At 38.3% G+C, this 23,599-nt stretch overlaps 1 protein-coding gene and 1 long non-coding RNA gene across 3 annotated transcripts in view; one reads left to right on the top strand and one right to left on the bottom strand.

Annotated features, from left to right (window-relative positions):
- Positions 1-23,599, top strand: part of LOC136254763 (uncharacterized) — a 106,315-nt gene that overhangs the window by 22,872 nt on the left and 59,844 nt on the right. For both annotated transcript variants that reach the window (XM_066047501.1, XM_066047500.1), the window contains 3 exons: positions 3,818-4,084; positions 16,674-17,569; positions 19,375-19,440. In XM_066047501.1, the coding sequence (XP_065903573.1) occupies positions 3,818-4,084; positions 16,674-17,569; positions 19,375-19,440 (1,229 nt within the window). The remainder of the gene's footprint in view (positions 1-3,817; positions 4,085-16,673; positions 17,570-19,374; positions 19,441-23,599) is intronic.
- LOC136254764 (uncharacterized) overlaps positions 1-23,599 on the bottom strand; it is a 64,912-nt gene that overhangs the window by 34,032 nt on the left and 7,281 nt on the right. The gene's annotated exons all lie outside the window — the stretch shown is intronic.

Raw genomic sequence — 23,599 nt, 5'->3', positions numbered from 1 at the left:
GAGATATGCGCCTTCAAAGTTTGTCTTAGTTTCTTCGTATTTTTCATTCATCTTCTTTTTGCAACACTTAGAAAGATTGCTATAACTCATGCATGCTTTAGTCTATTTTTTTCAAAATTTGGAAGGCTGTAAGGACATAATGTAGCATGTTTACAATCCAAATTTTGTATACTTTGGATAAAGAACAAGGGAGTTATATGCAATTATTTTGAAAACTTTTATAGTGATATTTTGTCACAGCCACAGGGTAAAACCGTTTGAAGAAATGACTTGAATATTTACTTCTTTTTTTTTTAGGACTATAATTTTTTCACAAACTAGACATTGTCATACAATATGGGGGACACACAAAAAATTAACTCTACTACTACAAATACACTACTACTACTATTAACTAAGGGTAAAGGAGATTGTCATCATCAGGCCCCTACAGAGCCAATATCTGAGGATCATTCTGGCATTGTTAGTCCATAAGGCAACAGACAGTTGCTGGAAGAGATTTTTTCTAGCTAACTTGGGAGGAACACCACTACTGGGAGTGGTTCAGTCAGTAATGATGTTTAAAGATTGCAAAGCAAATGAGGTCCAGACTCCAAAAGTTTCCACTACTGAGGGAATAAAATTTGCTCCTACCTTTTACAACTGTGAGATGTTTCTCATCCTTGGCCAACTCTCCAGCTGCAGCAGCCACCCCAGCACAAGAAGTAGATGAGGAAATATAAGTTGGCTGAGTAGTACTGCATACGGAGACATCAAAAAAGGCAGAGTGACGATGAAAGATACACCCGGGTGTAAGCCATCATTGGTCCATGAGACGCAAAGAGAGGCAACAGGAAAATAAAGAGGACCGTGTACCCACAAAGGTACCATCATCAAGGTACCAAAGATTTAGCTTAACAAGGTCAGGAAGGTGAACAACATCAATGAATTGTAGAATGACAAGAGAAAATAGTAGGGGCCTAGAGGATCACCCTGTTGCACCCCAGAGGAAGCTTAAAACTCGTCTGCTACCAAATCGAAGCTCAGCTGGCTGAAAATAGCACCACTTCAACCAGGCACTGATCTCTGGACAATCCTTAGATACATGAAGAAAAAGGCAGAGCGATCACATTCATTAAAGGCATTTTTCATATCCACTTTCAGCAAAGCCAAGGAACCATCACTACCATGACAAGAAACAAAGTGACGAGTGATGTGAATAGCACTTTCCAAGCCTCCAGGAATGCTAACACCAACTTCTCCATAGGGTAAAAATATGTGGGGGAAGGAAGGGTGGACTACTAGACCAGTGACATAGCCAGGAAAAAAATTTTACCAAGGCAAAATTTATACATTGAGATGGTCAGCTTCTGACTCTACTGATTCACACACACTTTCAAGCATGGGTGGTACAGCATTTGCAGGTTGACTCTCTAGTTGGATGGAAGAAATTGTTTCAGAAGACTCTGAGCATTTTCTACATGTCATAAGCAATGCTCCAGCTTAGTCCATACTACAGTATATGCATACCATGCTTCAATTATTAGACTAGTGTAATTGCACTCAACATAAAAACTGAATTAGACTACTCCAGAGATATTTTGAGTGATCAGGCCATCGTGGGCTGCAACAGAGGTCATAGTCATGCATACTACCTTTTTCAGCATTGATCTGATGTGGTGTTTTAAGTCACAGATTATCTCTTTGATGTGATATTCAACTGCATGTGCTAAGCATGTCAAGCTAGGAAGTCTAGGGGCATGCTCCCTTGAGGAAAATTTTAAAATCATATACTTTGAAATGGCATATGGAGGCTGTTTTTTATTGTATCTGCTAATACATGATATGCATGATCGATATCAATTGATTAACATATAACATAAATGTACGTAAATGATTTAGACCAAGCAGTGTAATGAGAACAGTGGCTATAATCTGTACTAAATGTTCTATTAGAGTATATTACTATGACTGCTCTATTAGAGTATCTCGATCTTTTTACAAATTCAAGTAGCTCAAAAGTGATACATCCAATGCCGGACTGTGTCACCATGGTTTCTGGCCCTGTTTAGTACTACAGCCATAGATACTATTGAGTGTGGTACAGTAATGCTGTCTAGTAATGTTTGAGTAGAAAATTCGGGAATCCAAAACTCGGCCCAGCTCAGCCTGTTCAGTTGAGCATTGTTTTACCAAGGCAGCTGCCTTGGTTGCCTCAATGGTAGCTATGCCACTGTAGACAACAAAGACAACTTGCCAATTGACGTGGAACCTCATCAGCAATAATAGGGCAAACACCTCCACCTTTCTTAAGCAGGGCAGTTAAAGGAGCACCACACAACCATGGAGCTAAGCAGGAGGGGCCCTTACCAGATAAAAGATGGTTCATGAGGTAAGTAAGAGAGAGTAGAAAATCAGTCTGTACAGGAGTAACCATCGTAGTGCAAACCTTTTGTGGTTTGAAAGAAATCGCACTAACAGTCATGGAGTTATAACAAAAACGTCAACCATATGTAAAATGCGCACAAGCGAATTTTATTAATAAAAATGCAGTGGATGTCTGTCTGGCAGTCATGTAAATAAAAAAGAACTTGGACAAATAAAGAGGGTCCCAAACAACAACAACAAAAAAAAAACAGCCAAAATCCAGACCTGGAATTGAACCTGGTGCCCCCAGTGTGTGAGCCCAGGGGCATGACCGCTGTGCTACGTGGCTCCCCCATAGCAACACGCCATTTATTTTAGTGCAGCTGGCCATACCTGTGGTTACGCGCACGTGTACAAAATCATTACCATATATCGCAAACCAGGGTAGCCATGTTTTGATATACAGTATTGTCCTGTGATTGGGATAATTAATGTTAACTCGTTTACAACCATTTAAAGGCCTTCAATCTCCTATGGAAACTAAGGGAGGTATAAAACATGACTGTTGACATTCCATTTCAAAGCATCAGAAGATTTGATTGCTTTAATTGTGTGATTCTCTTTAAATGTGTTGTTTTACACTCGGTTTCCTGCCAACAAAGCATTTTATTGATTTAGTAACAGTTTTAGATACGGTGCTAGGGACAATGTTTGAAATAACAAGTTTATGCATGAAACTGGAGCTATCAGGACTCAACCCAGAATATTAAGCTTGGGGGGGGGGGGGGGCAAAGTAAGCTGCTTCGGATTCTAGGGGTGTCTGGGGGAATGCTCTCCCAGGAAAGTTTTGAAAATTTAGGCATAAATATAGTCAATTTTGGTGAAATTTTACTGTGATACCATTGAATATTGACCATTGGATTATACAAATTTGGAATCAATTAAACCTTTCCATTTCTCAAGGCTTTAGGTATAAACTTAGGGGGAGCAATAGCTAGCCCAGGGGGGCCTGTTCCCCCCTCCCTGATTAACCACTGGCTATATTAAACCATTAATCAGCAGCATTCAAGAAATAAGGTAACTGACTGCTCTATTAGAATATCTGACTGCTCTATCAGATACAGTATCTCAAACTTTACAAAAGTGGTCCTGACCAACCACACTGGTGAAACCAGCCATGGTCAAGCAGTCATTTGTTGTCAATCTGACTGTCATCAGATAAGTAAAGCAAATAGAGTTTGAAACAGTGTTAGGTGTGGTTTGTTTATTAAAAGCAGTCACATGGTATTGCATTAATATTGTCCTTTTAACATCTTTTTAAAACTTTAAAGTATCTTTTAATATTTGTTCATGTGACCACTGTAGATGTACTGTATACTAATCTTCTTTGCAATGTATATACATAGACTGTAATTAATACTGTACTGTAATTATATTTATACACAATTTGACTTTTAATGTGCTGTTACAGAAAACCCGATTCAGATTTTCTGCGATCACTACCAATATTTGCTAGAAGCCATGGATCCCAATAAAATATTTAAGACGATGTTTGCAAAAATGTTACTTAGTAATAGTGACCAAGATATTTTGTCATTACATATCCCAATCAACTACATGAAGAATTCTTTTATATTGGAGCATATCCGAACACTTGATGTATCAAAACTGTTCATGTTCATTGAAGCCCTTCAGAAAGTTGACAGCCAAAAGCACATTTGTGACACGTTACTGAAAGGTATGTAACCATAGATAATACATGTAATAAACAATTGGCAATGCACTTACAGTAGCAACTGTTATACAATCCTCATTTTGGTCGTATTACTTTTGTGTGCATCTGTTGTCATAGATACGAATGCTCTGCTTTACCATTCCAGAAATCCAATTACTGTTGCAAGTGTAACCAATGTCATAGTGAGCTAGATTCCATTGCCAGTAACTTGGGCCTGTAATCTGGTAGGCAATGTGAGGATAGAGTCCTTAGCAATTATCATTGGTATGTGAAATTATTATGCCATGTTGCTGGTAGCCAGTATAAGGGATGTAGCAGTGTATATCAGGGTCTGATACTGATATGTCTGAATTTGGGCTAATTGCCAATTTTCAGCTTCATGTGCTACGTATAGTCCCTAGGCTAGTCTAAGTTTATTTTGTGGACCAACTACTGATATATCCCTTAACAGGTTGGCTTTGTGCATTGCCACCCATTAGGGAAAGCCCTACAGTTGCACACTTTGTTGGCTTTGATACTATACTTAGCTTTTTAAGTTGCTCAGCTGTTTTGTGTCTAAGTGGATGCTGCTCTTCCCCTAGACACCTTGATAATTACCCTGGCTGTTTCTCTTTGTTTAAAAAATTAGAATTGAAGGGAACTTGTACAACATAATGTCATCATTTTGATGACACATATTAGTCTCTTGCCCAGACTGCTGCACATATCCTCAAAGTGGCCCTTATCAATACCCCAGGGTGCTTATACTTGACTAGACTAATATATCAATGTTCATGACTGTTCTATTATAGTACAGTATTTAATGCGATTTGGGGACGTCAGTGCCTTTTATTTTGTCTCCCAATGGAGAAGTCTGGGTTACAACACTCAGATTTTGAATTTTTGATGTGTTCCTTCTTTTTCAATGGTCATATCAGTCCGCAAACAAGAGGAAAGGAGACCATTGTGTGCGTGAGTGTGTGTGTGTACCTACCTACAATACCACCCATGTGTAAATCACACTTGCTCGCACGCATGCAATTACACACAATTAGAAAGTCACTAAAAGGGGGTGTGGCACCTGTTTCAATTGTGAGTCTCCATCCGTTGATTTGAGGGATGCAGGCTCGCAATCGAAAAAGGTGCCACATCCACTTTTTAGCGAGTTTTTTAATCGCACGTAATTGCACAGTGTGACATTACACTTGGGCGGTACCATACCTACCTACCTACCTACCTACCTACCTACCTACCTACCTACCTACCTACCTACCTACCTACCTACCTACCTACCTACCTACCTACCTACCTACCTACCTACCTACCTACCTACCTACCTACCTACCTACCTACCTACCTACCTACCTACCTACCTACCTACCTACCTACCTACCTACCTATCTACCTACCTACCTACCTACCTACCTACCTACCTACCTACCTACCTACCTACCTACCTACCTACCTATCCCCCCATACCCACATAAGCAAAATCATTAATGGTAAAACCAGCTTGCGTGTAAGAAGTAAAAGCAAAATAAAATCTGTATTCCACTTTGCTCTGAGGTGGTTTCTTTTCAGCGGTCTGAAATACAAGTGTGGTGACTCTCATCAGACTTTGTGAATTACCTTCCCTTAGATTTTACACATGTGTAACATCTAAAAAACAATGGTACAGTCCTTGTGGACTACCAGGAGTAGTCTATCCCTTTGAATTGAATGGAGGTGTATCCCCTACATATACTAATAATAATAAAGAGCAGCTTTGAGGCTTTGTCAAGAAAACATGTGGGAAAATGCACAATAAATGAACTACTGTATATAAAACAGTTTAAAAGATATTTTTGTGTGTAATTTGATGTATTATTACAAAGCCAAAAAACCTATCACTTAAAATAATAACATATAGTAATGCATAGTTGATTAATCCCAGATGAGTTGGCTATTGCCTGGTTTTTAGAAGTAGCACAATATCAACTTGTTTCATTTGGCAATGGTACGTGTCGTTGTGATGTTACCTTGCTGCTGTTCTAATTGTTGATTTCAAATACTGCTGACCTAAACTGCTGCTATAGCACCTTCATTGGCAAGTAGTACTACAAATATTAAGATTCTAAAAGCGAAGCATTGTATTTCTGACAGTTGAAATACTGTTTATGAGGACATCACTCCAGTGGATGGTGTTTATAGAGAACCGCTAGATTTACCAATATTCGCTGTCGAAGCTTGAGGTCATGGTCTGTGAAATATTTGTAAATACACCTATTTTTTTATTTTTTGCGAGGTTGCAAGAAAACAATGATGATAACGATTACTAAAGTTTTTTTATTATGAAGCACAATACTGCAATACAAATCTATTGAGAGATGTTGCATAAATCATTGCAAAACCATCCCTACACGTAAATAACTCACAGTAGTGGTCACACATTTTAATTGTGGACATGCGCTTTGTAGTTTCTTTACCGCTCGACTTGCTGTCCTGAGTTTCCTTATTACTCATGTTAACTAATTGCAGTTAGCTATTAAAGGGGCAGTACGCCAAACCATACAAGCACTGAAACTATACAACTGTGACAAGTATTTGAAGTTGTTTTTACATATTTATTGAGTGATTGTGGTTGGAAAATGAACAACAACTCTCACTTCCTTACAGCCTGCTACGACTTGGAATCATTACATGTTTAGACTGGTTATTTATGCCAAGTAGGAGATTCTAAACATTATGAATGCTCAAAGGTAATGCAACAACATAAAGTACTTGGAAATGTAGCCACAAGAACAGCAGTGCTAGCTCATTGTAGACCATTAATTAACTCAACAGGCTTGTTTATTACAAGTTCTTGTCAGTGCAACAATCTTGACAACATTACAAGTTTGTACCAGCTGCTAGAGCCTAGCTGAAGTGACTGTTTGCATCATGGGGCGATGCTTTACAGAGCAGTTATTTTTGCTACTAAACAACGATGTAAACTACAGAAGAGGTACCTTACCAGTACAACAGTACAAATTTATACCATTACTATCGCTTTGTTTAGAATTATCTCATTTGAAGATCACTACAAGTTTGCCATTTTGTGGCATGATGTAATAAACAGTGTTGGGAGTAACGCATTACTTATGTAACACGTTACGTAATATTATTACTTTTGTGGTAACAAAGTAATATAACGAAATACGCTATGAAAACAGGTAATATAACGCAAGATACTTTACTTACAAACGTAACGCGTTACCTAAGTAATATAATTACTGTAACGAGTCTAATATGACATAATATTATTACTAAAAGTAACAAAGTTACTAATCTCGTTAGTAATCCTCTGAGTAACGCCTAACCACAACGAAGTAACGAGGCCTACTGAATGAAGCTTATTCACTATAGCTTCTTACTTATAACCAAGATTTGCACATTGTCCAACAACGCAATCATGTCATGTGATAAGGTGGTAGTTTCACACGTGACAGCTTAAGGCTGTGGACACAAAGTAATATAATATGTAATATTATTACAGTTACTTTATTTTATGGGTAATATGTAACTGTAACTAAATAGTTCTGTTGCAAGTAATATGTAATATGTAACTAGTTACTTTTACAAAGTAACTTGCCCAACACTGGTAATAAAACACAACAAGTTATTATATCATGAACATAATTATTTTACAAGATGTAAAATTAGTATTTGTATGGCTTGTCATACTGTCCCTTTAAAGTGGGGAATGGGACAATGTGCAGTGTATACCGTAGACTAACTCCGGTTATTAGGCGCACATGGTTGTTAAGTGTATATTGCCTGTTAAGTGCATATGGTAGACTTGTGCTAGACATGTACACCTGTTTGTTAAGCACATATGGTTGAAATCGCCTCTGCCACCTTGTACTGTGTAGAATTGTTGTCAGAATAAATCAGGCATGTCACAGCACACTCGATGCCTCACCAGGCCCGTGTCTAGCAGATGCTGCCGTCTGTAATAACGATAGCTGTAGCTGCTACCTGGCTTATAAGGATTTCTGTTTCCACGACTGAAGCAAACTATTAACTGGTGTTCAAATCACTCGAAAACTGTAGTGGGTACAACTAATTCCCTCCTAGCAGAAATTCCTTACCGTAATTTATAAGCGCATGCGCTTAACAAGCATAATAAATTTCACAAATAATTCCTCTGAAAATTATAAGCGCATGCGCCTAATAACCAGAGTTTACGGTATACAGTAGCAGGAAATACAAAATGGTCAGGGATACATGTATGTAGTTACTGGAAGTGTCATTTGCTGTGAAGTTAAAGCAGCTAAAAATGAATGGTTTAATGAAATCATGCCCATGGTTACAGTATAGTCCAGAGGTGGAATTGCATTTGCAGATAGTCGCTGATGGACTAAGAAATGTATTTTTTAAGATCAGGGGGATTTGAAGATAAGCAGAGATGAAATACAGTAGATGCAAAGTATGAACTTTTGCTAATGACACATTGGGGTTTCACTACTTGGGTAAACTTCAAGGTGCAGTTGTGTAAACTCACCAATCACTGATGCAATTGTTTCAGGGATGGAATGAGCAACCTCATGAGGTGCCAATGTGATCCACTGTACCATTTTCTCAGCAGCAGATTTTGTCTAATGTTGTGGTTTAAATACAGAATGCCAGCTCTACACTGTATATCCACTACCAAATTAATTGCACCACTGAACATGTATGTTCCACCCATCATACATTGTTATAAATGAAGAACGGTATGAGAAGCGCCTCTGCAACCAATCCAGCCACTAGCTACTGTAATTATGTAAATGTGAATGATTCTCATGATACGTATATGTAGTCTGTACTCAGAAACCACTGTTATATACATGTTATCACAAATCAAAACTATGTGGTAGTGGAGAAAGAAACAGGACACAAAGGAGGACAAAGAATAGTCCATGATGTGTCTGTTGTAACTGCTGAGGTTGGCAAAAGCAGGTCTTAATGTCCAGCAATGAAGAAATCAAGCCATGCATAGTCAATTTATGCTTGGCTGAAGGCACCGGTTAGTCAGTTAGTTTCTGTTGAAATGGTTTAAGGTTATTCTGAATGTATCACAGATGTCAAAGCATAAATTCGAAATAACCAGCCTTACTTTAATTTCCTTCATGCCAGCTTGGTAGACAGAATTAAACCTGAGAATCTCTTCATTACAACTGTACAATAAACACTGCTTTCAACAGTTGAATTACTGTACATAAGCAGATTGGTTATCTCGGTGTAATGTCCATGTGTATGGCTGTGTAACAGCTAATCATATGTACAGTACAGTCCATTTATAACTTCACACACGTGTGGCATTTTTGGCATGACCCATGCAGCACCATGGCACTTGCCACAGAACATTGTTGCATGGCACATACCAAGTTTGCTGCATGGCACACGCGCATGGTGTGCCACGCATGGCCCTCACTCGCTGCAATGCATGGCTGTCAACAACGCGTGTGTGCAGTTGTATAAACAAGTAGTTACAGGTTTGTGTACAGTACAAACAAGTAGTTACAGGTATGTGTACAGTACTTTGCTACGTATAGGGCTGGGATGAAACTTTGAATGTTTTGTGGGTTCAAAGTTCAAGTAAACTTTGAATTATAAAAGTATCCTTTGAAGCTTTGTAATGCACTCACAGTCTACGAAAGACTTACCAATAAACTTCGCTATTTTTTTTGCAGTCGGCTCTTAGTGATCGATCTTCGTGTGCCACACCCACTTTTGAACCATCAAAGTTTAGATCGCTACTGTAGTTGTAGCCTTAAAATACCTTATAGATAATGCATGGAAATGTCCTTTAGCCATTAGTTGGTGTTTACCTGTGCATGATTGCAGTATAGTTAACATACCCATTTGCAATCGATCGATCGCATCATTCAGTACAGCTGCTATGCTCTTTCCAAATTGCTTACAAACTTATTAGAAAGATATAACTTAAGAAGGATGTGCTGAAAACCTGCTAATACTGAAGCTTCGAATGTTTGAACATTTTACAACTGTATTAGCTTGCGAATGTTTGAAGGTAAATGTCAGTATACATAGCTACAGTAATTATTGTGCATTGTATTTATTTCATTGTGTCTTACACACGATGGCCTTCACTCACTATCAAAGTGTTCCGTGGAGGACTGGAAGGAGACTTCAATTCACCTCAGCTACAGATTCTACTGATACTCTACACCTGCATTTTTAAATACTAGTATATGTATCGCCATTGCTACGTATATATATATATATATATATATATCTAATCAAAAACAGCCAAACTGTAAAAAAAGGAGTGCGGCCCTTGAAAAGGCTATGGTGAAAAAAGATGTGAAATCCAAGGTGGCGGCCAAGAAATGGCTGTGATGGTAGGTTGATGGTAAAAATTTTAATAACGACAATTCAGGTGAATTTGGTGCCGCTTGGTCAATTGGCACAAAATTCACCTGAATTGTCATTATTAAAATTGTTACCATTAACCTACCATCACAGCCATTTCTTGGCCGCCACCTTGGATTTCACATCTTTTTTCACCATAGCCTTTTGAAGGGCTGCACTCCTTTTTTTACAGCTTGGCTGTTTTTGATTAGATTTCACTTCTTTTTGTATTTGTATACCCCAAAGCCGGCCTATGACCAGCTTTGGGGCTTTTTAATCTATATATTTTTCTTTACCACAGGAAAAAGAAAAAGATGAAGCAGATTTTATAAATACTTTAACTCATTCTGATTTTATCAGTAAATGTACAAATTGTATATATAATGCATATATTTATTACATGTCAATTAATCCCCACAGGATAATTTGCAGCTGATCTCTCTACTGGGTGACTTGAAATGTAGCTGAACTCTCTACAGGGTGATCTGCTTGTACGTAGATGAACTCTTTACAGGATTCTCTCTACAGGGTGACTTGACTCTAGCTGAACTCTCGGCAGGGTTATCTGTTTGTAGTTGAATTCTCTACAGGGTGATTTGTTTGCAGCTGAACTCTCTACAAGGTAACTTCTCCTAGCTGATCTGATTACAGGGTGACTTGTTTCTAGCTGGTCTCTCTACAGGGAGATTTGTTTGTAGCTGAATTCTCTACAGGGTGATTTGTTTGTAGCTGAACTCTCTACAGGTGATTTGTTTGTGGCTGAACTCTCTGCAAGGTGATACTTCTAGCTGATCTCTCTACAGGATGACTTGTTTCTAACTGAACTCTCAACAGGGTGATCTGTTCATAGCTGAACTTTCTACTGGGTGATTTGTTTGCAGCTGAACTCTCTACATGGTGGTTTCTTTGTAGCTGAACTCTCTACAATCTAGCTGAACTCTCTACAGGGTGACTTGTTTCTAGCTGATCTCTCTACAGGGTGACTTGTTTCTAGCTGAACTCTCTACAGGTGATTTGTTTGCAGCTGAACTCTCTACATGGTGGTTTCTTTGTAGCTGAACTCTCTACAACTACAAGGTAACTTCTTCTAGCTGATCTTTCTACAGGGTGATTTGTTTGTAGCTGAATTCTCTACTGGGTGATTTATTTGCAGCTGAACTCTCTACAAGGTGACTTCTTCTAGCTGAACTCTCTACTGAGTGATTGATTTTTTTGCAGCTGAACTCTCTACATGGTGGTTTCTTTGTAACTGAACTCTCTACAGGGTGATTTGTTTGTAGCTGAACTCTCTACAGGGTGATCTGTTTGTAGCTGAACTCCCTACAAGGTAACTTCTTCTAGCTGATCTTTCTACAGGGTGATTTGTTTGTAGCTGAATTCTCTACAGGGCAATTTGTTTGCAGCTGAACTCTCTACATGGTAGTTTCTTTGTAGCTGAACTCTCTACAATGTGACTTCTTCTGGCTGAACTCTCTACAGGGTGACTTGTTTCTAGCTAATCTCTCTACAGGGTGACTTGTTACTAGCTGAACTCTCTACAGGGTGATTTATTTGTAGCTGAACTCTCTACAAGGTAACTTCTTCTAGCTGATCTTTCTACAGGGTGATTTGTTTGTCTCTACAGGGCAATTTGTTTGCAGCTGAACTCTCTACATGGTAGTTTCTTTGTAGCTGAACTCTCTACAATGTAACTTCTTCTAGCTGAACTCTCTATGTCAGGGTGACTTGTTTGTAGTTGAACCCTCTACAGGGTGATTTGTTTGTAGCTAAACTCTCTACAAGGTAACTTCTTCTAGCTGATCTTTCTACAGGGTGATTTGTTTGTCACTACAGGGCAATTTTTTTGCAGCTGAACTCTCTACATGGTAGTTTCTTTGTAGCTGAACTCTCCACAATGTAACTTCTTCTAGCTGAACTCTCTACGGGTGACTTGTTTCTAGCTGATCTCTCTACAGGGTGACTTGTTTCTAGCTGAACTCTCTACAGGGTGATTTGTTTGTAGCTGAAGTCTCTACAAGGTAACTTCTTCTAGCTGATCTTTCTACAGGGTGATTTGTTTGTAGCTGAATTCTCTACAGGACAATTTGTTTGTAGTTGAACTCTGTACATGGTAGTTTCTTTGTAGCTGAACTCTCTATAATGTAACTTCTTCTAACTGAACTCTCTACAGGGTGACTTGTTTCTAGCTGATCTCTCTACAATGTAACTTCTTCTAGCTGAACTCTCTACAGGGTGACTTGTTTGTAGCTTAACCCTCTACAGGGTGATTTGTTTGTAGCTGAACACTCTACAAGGTAAATTCTTCTAGCTGATCTTTCTACAAGGTGATTTGTCTGTAGCTGAATTCTCTACAGGGCAATTTGTTTGCTGCTGAACTCTCTACATGGTAGTTTCTTTGTAGCTGAACTCTCTACAATGTAACTTCTTCTAGCTGAACTCTCTATGTCAGGGTGACTTGTTTGTAGTTGAACCCTCTACAGGGTGATTTGTTTGTAGCTAAACTCTCTACAAGGTAACTTCTTCTAGCTGATCTTTCTACAGGGTGATTTGTTTGTCACTACAGGGCAATTTTTTTGCAGCTGAACTCTCTACATGGTAGTTTCTTTGTAGCTGAACTCTCCACAATGTAACTTCTTCTAGCTGAACTCTCTACGGGTGACTTGTTTCTAGCTGATCTCTCTACAGGGTGACTTGTTTCTAGCTGAACTCTCTACAGGGTGATTTGTTTGTAGCTGAAGTCTCTACAAGGTAACTTCTTCTAGCTGATCTTTCTACAGGGTGATTTGTTTGTAGCTGAATTCTCTACAGGACAATTTGTTTGTAGTTGAACTCTGTACATGGTAGTTTCTTTGTAGCTGAACTCTCTATAATGTAACTTCTTCTAACTGAACTCTCTACAGGGTGACTTGTTTCTAGCTGATCTCTCTACAATGTAACTTCTTCTAGCTGAACTCTCTACAGGGTGACTTGTTTGTAGCTTAACCCTCTACAGGGTGATTTGTTTGTAGCTGAACACTCTACAAGGTAAATTCTTCTAGCTGATCTTTCTACAAGGTGATTTGTCTGTAGCTGAATTCTCTACAGGGCAATTTGTTTGCTGCTGAACTCTCTACATGGTAGTTTCTTTGTAGCTGAACTCTCTACAATGTAACTTCTTCTAGCTGAACTCTCTACGGGTGACTTGTTTCTAGCTGATCTCTCTACAGGGTGACTTGTTTCTAGCTGAACTCTCTACAGGGTGATTTGTTTGTAGCTGAACTCTCTACAAGGTAACTTCTTCTAGCTGATCTTTCTACAGGGTGATTTGTTTGTAGCTGAATTCTCTATAGGGCGATTTGTTTGCAGCTGAACTCTCTACATGGTAGTTTCTTTGTAACTGAACTCTCTACAATGTAACTTCTTCTAGCTGAACTCTCTACAGGGTGATTTGTTTGTAGCTGAACACTCTACAAGGTAACTTCTTCTAGCTGATCTTTCTACAAGGTGATTTGTCTGTAGCTGAATTCTCTACAGGGCAATCTGTTTGCTGCTGAACTCTCTACATGGTAGTTTCTTTGTAGCTGAACTCTCTACAATGTAACTTCGTCTAGTTGAACTCTCTACAGGATGACTTGTTCTAGCTGATCTCTGTACAGGGTGACTTGTTCCTAGCTGAACTCTCTACAGGGTGATTTGTTTGTAGCTGAACTCTCTACAAGGTAACTTCTTCTAGCTGATCTTTCTACAGGGTGATTTGTTTGTAGCTGAATTTTCTACAGGGCGATTTGTTTGCAGCTGAACTCTCTACATTGTAGTTTCTTTGTAACTGAATTCTCTACAATGTAACTTCTTCTAGCTGAACTCTCTACAGGATGACTTGTGTCTAGCTGATCTCTGTACAGGGTGATTTGTTCCTAGCTGAACTCTCTATAGGTGATTTGTTTGCAGCTGAACTCTCTTACATGGTGGTTTCTTTGTAGCTGAACTCTCTACAAAGTTACTTCTTCTAGCTGATCTATCTACAGGATGACTTGTTTCTAACTGAACTCACTACAGTGTGATCTTTTCATAGCGGAACTTTCTACTGGGTGATTTGTTTGCAGCTAAACTCTTTGCATGATTGTTTCTTTGTAACTGAACTCTCTACAAGGTAACTTCTTCTAGCTGATCTCTCTACAGGGCAATCTGTTTGTAGCTGAATTTTCTACAGGGTGATTTATTTGAGCTGAACTCTCTACATGATGGCTTCTTTGTAGCTGAACTCTCTATTAGGTACCTTCTTCTAGCTGATCTGACTACAGGGTGACTAGTTTGTAGCTGAATTCCCTACAGAATGACTTGCAATGTAATATAGCTGAGTAAATTATACATGCAGCTGAATGCTTTATTAGGGTGACTGTTCTATTAGAGTATCTCGATCTCGCATTTGCTGCACGTAGTTACCTTTCGAATCACAACTCAGTGATTTGTAATCCGATTCTTCTGTACTACTGCAAGAACTTTCTATGATGATTATTCCAGCTACATACTGATTTTCAGCTCGTTGCTCTAAGCGGTTTGCCTGGTAGACACGAAAACTAATAGATTTTTTATTCATAAAAATCGATTGCGTAATTTTGACACAGGTTGGGTTTTGTGTCATATCTCCATGGTCTTTATCCCGATTCCTTTCAAACCACAAAAAGGCACTCCTACGATGGTTTCTCCATCTACATATCAATTTTCAACTGATTCCTCCAAGGGGTTTACCCTGTAGGCGTGACAGACCTTCAACCTTATTTTACGCAAATAATCGGTCATAACTCCGTAAATGTTCATCGGATTCCTACCAAAATTGGTTCGGAAGATCCGCCATAATGAGCCCTTTAAGTGTGCCAAATTTCAGCCCGATCCGAGCACGCATTCGTGTTTTATGGCGAATTTTGCGAAGTGTGCGAAATGAAGAAGATGAAGAAGAAAAAAACGAAGAAATTAAAACGAAATTTTGTTCGCTCGTATCTCGGAAATGGCTGGAGCAATTTTCTTCAAATTTGGTATGTAGACTTCCCTAACTGGGCGGCACGTCTCTAGCAAATATGGTTCCAATTGGATAAGGAATCACAGAGCTACATAGGTGTGAAAATTACGTATTCTTTCTTCCTGTTAATATACTCACGGTGTGGCGCCCCGGCTTCTTGGGCCGCACGACACACTATCGTGGGTCTTGATATATATATATATATATATATAACTAGTTAATACACCTGTAGAGAAAAAATACGTACAGGTACAAGTAGATTCAAAACTCAAAGAAAAGTTGCACGTGAGTTAAACGGGTCAATCCGGTTCATCTTGTGCGAGATCCCGTGTTGGTGTGTAAAAGAGACCTGGTGTGACCTGTAAAATACAAAGTGATAGTTAATAATTGAGTTTTAATAATGCAATGCACAGTGAAATACAGTAAGTATACGTGTAGTTTGGCTTTTCATCTCATGGCCACGTGTGGAATTGGCTAATATTAGCCACCTGTGGCAATCAGAGGATTCCACATGTGGCACTGTCATGGTGTGGCAATCTCTTTTTCCACGTGTGGTAATGGCTTGTGCCACGGCATGGAAATGATCAGTCCTACGCGTAACTTTTGCTTTTGCCACAGGAAGAATCATGTGGTGCTATGCCAAAAATGCCACGCGTGTGTGAAGTTATAAATGGACTGTACTGTAGCTGAAAGTTAAGCTAAATGGCAACTTTGCTTAGTTCAGATTTGTTTAGTGTCATTTGATTGTGAAACCAAAATTACCTTTATTTTATGATTTTTTTCTCATTTCATTAAGATGTTGTTTTTTTCTCTTTTGGAGGCATGAATTTTGTCCTGCAATTATAGCTTCATACAACTAATGACATTCTCTCTTGATATGGTGTGCATAATTAAATGACACAAAAAGTTTACTTTTAATTCTTAAATCATTAGCCAATGTAAATAGCATCAGCGTCTTGCACAGCCACATAGGGTGATGATCTTTTCTAATGATCCCAACTGCATAGCTTAATTACGTAAGTGCCTAATTTTGCCTGCGCTTGTATTGTGGATTTACGGAGTAATTTATTTGTGAATATTATATGTAAACATGTGTTATGGATACAAAATTCTTAAGTGTACATGAGTAATCCATTTCTGTACGCTTGATTGCACTGCGTGCTGTATGCTTACTCTAATTTCTCATGGGCTGCACATTTTCTCATGATCCCTGTAATACATAGTGTTTATCTACATGTATAGATTTGAATTCCCATGGCTTCAGTGTAGTGCAGAAAGTCTCCAAATTTGTTAAACCTCAGCCGCAAGATTATTCTGGAACATGTTTGGTTGAATATGATGAAAAAGAATTGGAAATATTCAAAATCTCTAAGAACACAAGGAAACAACTATTACCATCTAGATGTACAATTGTGGAAAAATTTTCCCCGTCTAATCTAATTTTGCATTATCTTGATATGATTGATACTTTATCTGATTGTTTGCAGTCAGTAAATCACAAAAAAATTTTAAAGACTTTTGCCAGCATCATGTGCAGTGATATTTATGGAATTAAATATTTTTCTGCTGACGTTATCAAAAGGCTACAAGAATGCTCCAACACCACTTCATTGCTGAGAGTACTATTTACATATACCAACTGGTATGATCACTCCATTATTAGGGAATTGGTAGAAGCTTGTGATTGTCCCGAAGGTGTGAAGTTGTTGGATGAGTTTGACTCTCGGATTGATGATACTCAGCCCATCACAGCATATCCTATACCTGCTCCTTCTGATATCATGGTTCCTGATGTGTCTAGTACTCACACTGTTATGGGTGTTTGGTGTGAACAACCGTTATCTTCACTGACACTGAAGCACATTGGAGTGGTAAAGTCACTAATGATGAACAAGATCAGTATCACTAAACATGCTTGTATATTATTAGCAGTTGATGATGACAAATTTGCTATTTTTTATTGGTTAATTCCAAGAAACATAGAGTCGTTGATCAGGAATGCAGTGGGACTCTCCTCTTATTTATATGAAAATGGATTGCTTGAGGTAGTTATTTATCCTACTTTCTCCTCCTCTTCAACAAGTAAAGAAGTCAAAAGTTTTCAGTTGATCCATCGAAGTGATGAGATTCCTACCAAGGTGTGTGAGTAAATGATATTTTGTTCATAATATGGAGTAATTGCTTTAAAAGTAGTATGGTGGATCTACCATTTGTTTAGACATTGTGTATGCATAAATGTTTTTATTTATGTGAAAACAATAGAAAATATGTATACCAAAAACATTCTAATAAATGTGTGATTTTTTGTTGTGTCACAATAATGAATGAATGTACCGTGGCCTATGATGCAGCTCACTTCATTATGTGTACAGCAATAGATTTCTATATCATCTCTCTGGTAAGCAATACCCCTGCAAGATAAGCCCTGTACTTAGTGGTAGTGCTAGTTAACAGTTTAATTAGTGTTTGTTACCCATATGGGACTTGCAATTATCATTCACTGTCGCAAAAGTAGGGTGTACTGCTAGACTGAGCATTTGGTGTATGAATACAGTATTAGAGTTTGCAAGCCATACAGTACAATGGTACTGAAAAGTAGGGATGACGAAGGTGTGGACGTGGCCGTGATAAAATATTACCCTTAAATCTGCCTTGATTTCTGCTCTTGATGACATAACAGTATTGGTTGGGTAAAATCTAGCCCAAAAGTGCCTTCAGATTGACTCAAAGCATTTCTGTCAAGATGCTAAATTTTTAATATAATTTTCTACTGACTGCCTGCTTGCCTGATGTATTCAGGCAAGCATAGTGGAAAAGTGGCTACAGCTATGGCCCTACTTCTTCCACAGACATGCTTCAAATTCACTTAAGATGAAACCTTTGGTATATTGATAGCCATACAACATCTGTACTAATGTCTTACTTTTATTCTTCCTTATACTGAGCAGCCATAGCACAGTACAGCTTCAATCTTTGGGCATGCACGTTTAAGAATGTTATTGCACCAACATATTGGAATACACATGCGGGCAGTTCAGTGAGCTGTTCTCCGTTATAGACGAGATGTCGCCTGCCACACCAAGAAATGGAACGATATGTATGCCAAAGCATATTTTGTGAGTTATTCAGCGTGTAAGTGAATTAGTCTGGTGGCTACACCAGATATTGGTGCATATCAGTAGTATAGGTGCAGCTGGAATGTAAGTGGACAGCCCTTGTGCTTTTAGAATATAATTATTAGATTCATGATTGCTGCAGATCATGATCTCACTCGTGAATATGCTATTTACCCATGTGACTGTAGCTAGCTTTTGAATAGTGGCCATGAATTGACAAAAAAAGTTAACCAGCAAGTATAGCAAAAAATTAGAAGGTTTAAACTAGAGTAGGGACAATGTAGTACCGCTGCAATAAAAAGTACTGAAACAAGCTGGATCAGAGTAGTACGTAATGTCCAGATACCGTAAAACAATGTAAGAAGTGAATATCCCTACCGTACGTTTTGATTGTAGAATCTCTGTAGCACAGTAGTGATATTCACTTCTTATTGTTTTACAGTATCTGGACATTACGTACTACTCCAATCCAGCTTGTGTCAGGACTTTTTATTGCAGCTGTACTACATTGTTCCTACTCTAGTTTAAAATTCCTAATTTCTTGATATACTTATTGTCTATTAAATGCTTAATCCAAGTATTCTTACTAGTGTGTGTTTGTTCTCTATGAAGTGACTACTGTACATGCATGGAGCCAGTATGTGCATAGAAATTTATAAGGAGCAAAGTCACGTACGTATATATCTAAATCAATTAAACCGATTGGAACTGAGAATCCACTGTAAATATTTTGTTAATTACTCTACAACATACTATGTATAATGATAATAGAGCGATAGCTCTTCATACCTTGTATATGTATGTATGTTATGAACTCTTGGTTACAGGCTGCAGTTAGCAAAGCAGACAAAACAATTGATATGAGTCTTCTAAGAGATACTTTTCCAACAGTGGTACGTTTATCATTATGTACGATAATACTTAGTAAGTAGGGATTGGTAAGAAATCATATGGCTTCTTTTTTTTCTTTTTTTTGCACTTTAAAAAGCAGCTTTGTGATAATGAAAGCAAATTGATGTTGTGCTACTAAAAACCAGGCTCCATGCAGTTAGGTAACTCATCTGGAATTAACCAACTATGTATTACTATTTTATTATGCTGTGCAATAATGCATAATTAATTTATTGTAATTCTTGCATTTTGTAATTCATGAAATTTTCGTAATTCTTCAATTATGTTGCTATGCACTGTTAAAGAAGCGCTTGTTAAACGAACCACTTTAAACAACATATTATGCACAATTAATAGTATCTTCTAAACTGCTTTATAGCTTAACTATAGTGTTTTTTTCCCCACAAATTCTCTCGACAAAGCCTCAAAGCTACTCTTCATTTTCGTTCGCATACGTTAGGAATATGCCCCCTTTTTACCTGGTAGTCTACAAAGGCCTGCACTATTGTTTCTCAATTATTAAACACCTGTAAAACCTGAAGGGAAGGTAATTCACAAAGTCTGAGGAGAGTCGTCACACCCATATTTCAGACCGCCGAAAAGAAACCACCTCAGAGCAAAGTTTACCAGTGCGTAAATTAATACAGACTTCATTTCATTTTTACTTCTTACGTGTAAAAGCTGCTTTTACCATTTAATGATTTTGCTTATGTGGGTGCGTACGGACAAACATAGATAGGTAGATAAGTAGATATGTGCACACACACACACACACACACACACACACACACTTTTACGAAAACAATTTCAGCAAACCAGGCACACTTCCACAGCTGGCCAAAGGCCAGCTGTGGATGCATGCCTGGTTTAAAAACCACCTGGAATATGTTAGTACTACTGCAATGATGCTGTACCTTGGTTAAACAAAGCGAAAAGTCAAATGTTTTGATGTACAGTGAGTTTTTAAAATTTTTAAATTCACCTGGATTTCATCTGCCTGCCTACCTGCTGTAAGACCCGATTACACTAAGTGTACAGCTCCAGAAATTTCAGACAACCAGCCTCACTGCTGGTTGAAATGCTTTATTCATCATCACAGAATTTCCTGATTCAGCTAGCAAGAAAAGTGCAACATCAGGTAGAATACAGACAGTCAACAAGCACAGCTGTTAAGAATCTAATTTTTCACCAGTACAGTATCTACAGCCATTTTCTTCTGACTTTCTATTTCCACGTTTTATGTGTATAGTTATACATCACTTCCCCTCATTTCTGCACTACAGGCCTGCCAGAGATATGTAGAAACATATAGTATGCATCAAAACAAAGTTAACGTAGCATTGAGTAACATGGTTGTAAACATAGTTGTAGTTTAGCCGTAGTAGCATCGTAGTACGACATCTTACTATGATATGTGGTACAATGGAAACTACAATCATGCTACACCACATTTTTGTTGGATAGGAAGCAACTAGCTGATCATTGTATGTTTTTAGCTAGCCATGTAGTTATTCTATTCTTGCTACGCTATATATATTGCATGTTAGTCTCTACACAGGTGTTAGGCGATCTTCACATGGCACTCCGGTATCACAGTGATATGTGTTTCCCCAGGTATCATGTTTCCTGCACACATATCCCTAGGGATCTGTGTTTCCCCGTACACATATCACTGACAGGCTAGCAATCTAAAAGTCACAGGGATATGTGTTTCCCCAGGTATTGTGTTTCCTCAGGTAAAGCATTCCCGGCACACTTATCCCTAGGGATGCGTATTTCCCTGCAAAGTTCAGGCATATACTGCTACTGCTGTTGCTGCTACTATACTGCTGCTGCTGTTGCTATTGCTGCTACTAAACTAGATGGTGCTGCTACTGCTGCTCTTTCTCCTGCTGCTGCTACTAAACTACTGCCTCCTGATGACTGTAGCTATATATAGATAATGCTTGTTGCTGCTACTATAGCTACTGTTTAAGTTGCTGCTACTATACCAGCTACCGTATGCTAACTGCTCCTCATGCTGCTCAACTACTGCTCCACTACTGCTTGCTGCTGCTGCCACTATTACTGTAGCTATATCTCTGCTACTACCAGCTGCTGTTGTTATGTTGCTTTGCCTTTTAATAGCTAGTTCTGCTGCTGTTACTAACCCTATAGTGCTAACTATTGAGTCAAAGAACATTCAGGTAAAGTTAGCCATTTGCTGTTCAAGATATAGCAAAAATTATTAACTAATTATTTATAAGTAAAAACAAATATGTAGCTATGAGATGGGAAGCAGAGAACAAACACATTTGCGACAACACAATTAAATCAAGTTAGCCATATATATACAAAAAAAACAACAGCCAAACTGTGAACAAAGGGTGTGGCCCCCAAAAAGTCAGGGTGAAAAAGATATGAAATCAAAGGTGGCGGCCAAGAAATGACTGTGATGGTAGGTTAATGGAAAAAAAATTTAATAACAGGTGAATTTGTGCTAGGATTCGGTACCAAATTCACCTGAATTGTTGTTGTTAAAATTTTTGCCATTAACCTACCATCACAAGTCATTTCTTGGCCGCCACCATTGATTTCACTTCTTCTGTCACCCTGGCTTTTTTGGGGGTCGCACCCTTTTTTCACAGCTTGGCTGTTTTTGTATAAATTTATATCATGCACTAGCTCAAGCAAAGTTCATCCTGATGACAAACAGCCTTCAACATCTCTGGTAGTATACAGTGAAGAGTAGTAAGGGAGATAGAGGAGGCACTTCACCAAGATTCTAAATATTAAAAGTGAGTTTTCTGTAGATGAATTAGGTGAAATGAGAGAGAGACCAATCAGAACTGAAATGGAGGAATTACCATCAGTAGAAGAACTCTACAGTAGAATCAGTAATGGAAAGGCTGCTGAAGAACACACATTTCCTTCTTCATCTTTCACCATACCAAATCTCACTGGAACCATACCTCTTCTATCCCTCTGATCTAATACACTTCCATAATACTTTACCATTGTGTCTCCCTCTCTCTGCTTCTTCAGCCTTACACCAAAACCAGTCCTAAGCAAGAATAAAATAACTAGCTACATAGCTAAACAAACAATGATCTGCTAGTAAGTTGCTTTCTACCAATCAAAAACGTGGCGTAGCATGAACGTAGTTCCGTTGTACTACTTTGTAGTAAATGTTGTAGTACGATGTCGTACTACAATACGTTTTACTGCTGCTAATGTTAAACTACAACTACAATTACCACTACGTTACGCTAACTTTATTTTGACGCGCACCGTATATAAATATAATAGTTATACAGGCACAATGTGGAGTCTATGAAATTTATAAACCCGAAGACTCGGGCTGTAGCGTACGAGCGAAGCAAGGGCACTACTAAGGGCCTGAGGGTTTATAAATTTCATAGACTTCACATTGTGTCCGTATAACTGTTTTAGACTCTATTTCACATTACACTCAGATTACTTACCTCATTCACGGCTGTTTCTGCTGTAGGCTCAGCAAGAGTGGCTGGTTTTCTTGCTATAATACTAGTGCCATGGCAACTATGCATCCTCACGTGACAAAATAATAGCGCTCGTTAAATCACTGCACGTGAACAATGCATAGCGATTGGATAAACCTAGATTTTGAGCATATTTTATATTGTGCCTGAAGGCGTGGAGTATATTAGAAAACAAGGTGGAGTATATGAGATTGATTACCCACCCAAAACAACCTAAATAGAGACTAAATATTTTTTTCCCTAACTAATCACTATATAGTACAGTTAAAAATAGCAGTTCCGTGACCACTCTTCGGCTAACATGTTTTGATGATTGATTTCACTTGTTGGGATCATTTATTGAAATTTTAGCTCCCAGGTCCCTCCCAAATATCCTGGCATTTTTAGCAATGGCGTGAAAATTAAAATTGCTGCTAGCGCAACCTAAAATTGGGGTATGCTGCATACAATAGTGCACAAAGACACTGTTTAAGGATACATAAACCTCAAGGATTCCAATTCTGGCATCAGTTTCATGCTATGGCCTTTATTAGACCCAATAATCAATAATAGTTTCAATTGGAAGAGAAAAAAAGCATAAAATCGAAGTAAAATTCTTCAGTATATACATGTAGAAACTTGTATAGGGCAAAATGAAACTTGTACATTTGATGAAGTAGCA

Source organism: Dysidea avara, chromosome 4, assembly GCF_963678975.1.
Source record: "Dysidea avara chromosome 4, odDysAvar1.4, whole genome shotgun sequence".
Taxonomy (NCBI): Eukaryota; Metazoa; Porifera; class Demospongiae; order Dictyoceratida; family Dysideidae; genus Dysidea; species Dysidea avara.
This window is presented reverse-complemented; position numbering and strand designations above follow the sequence as displayed.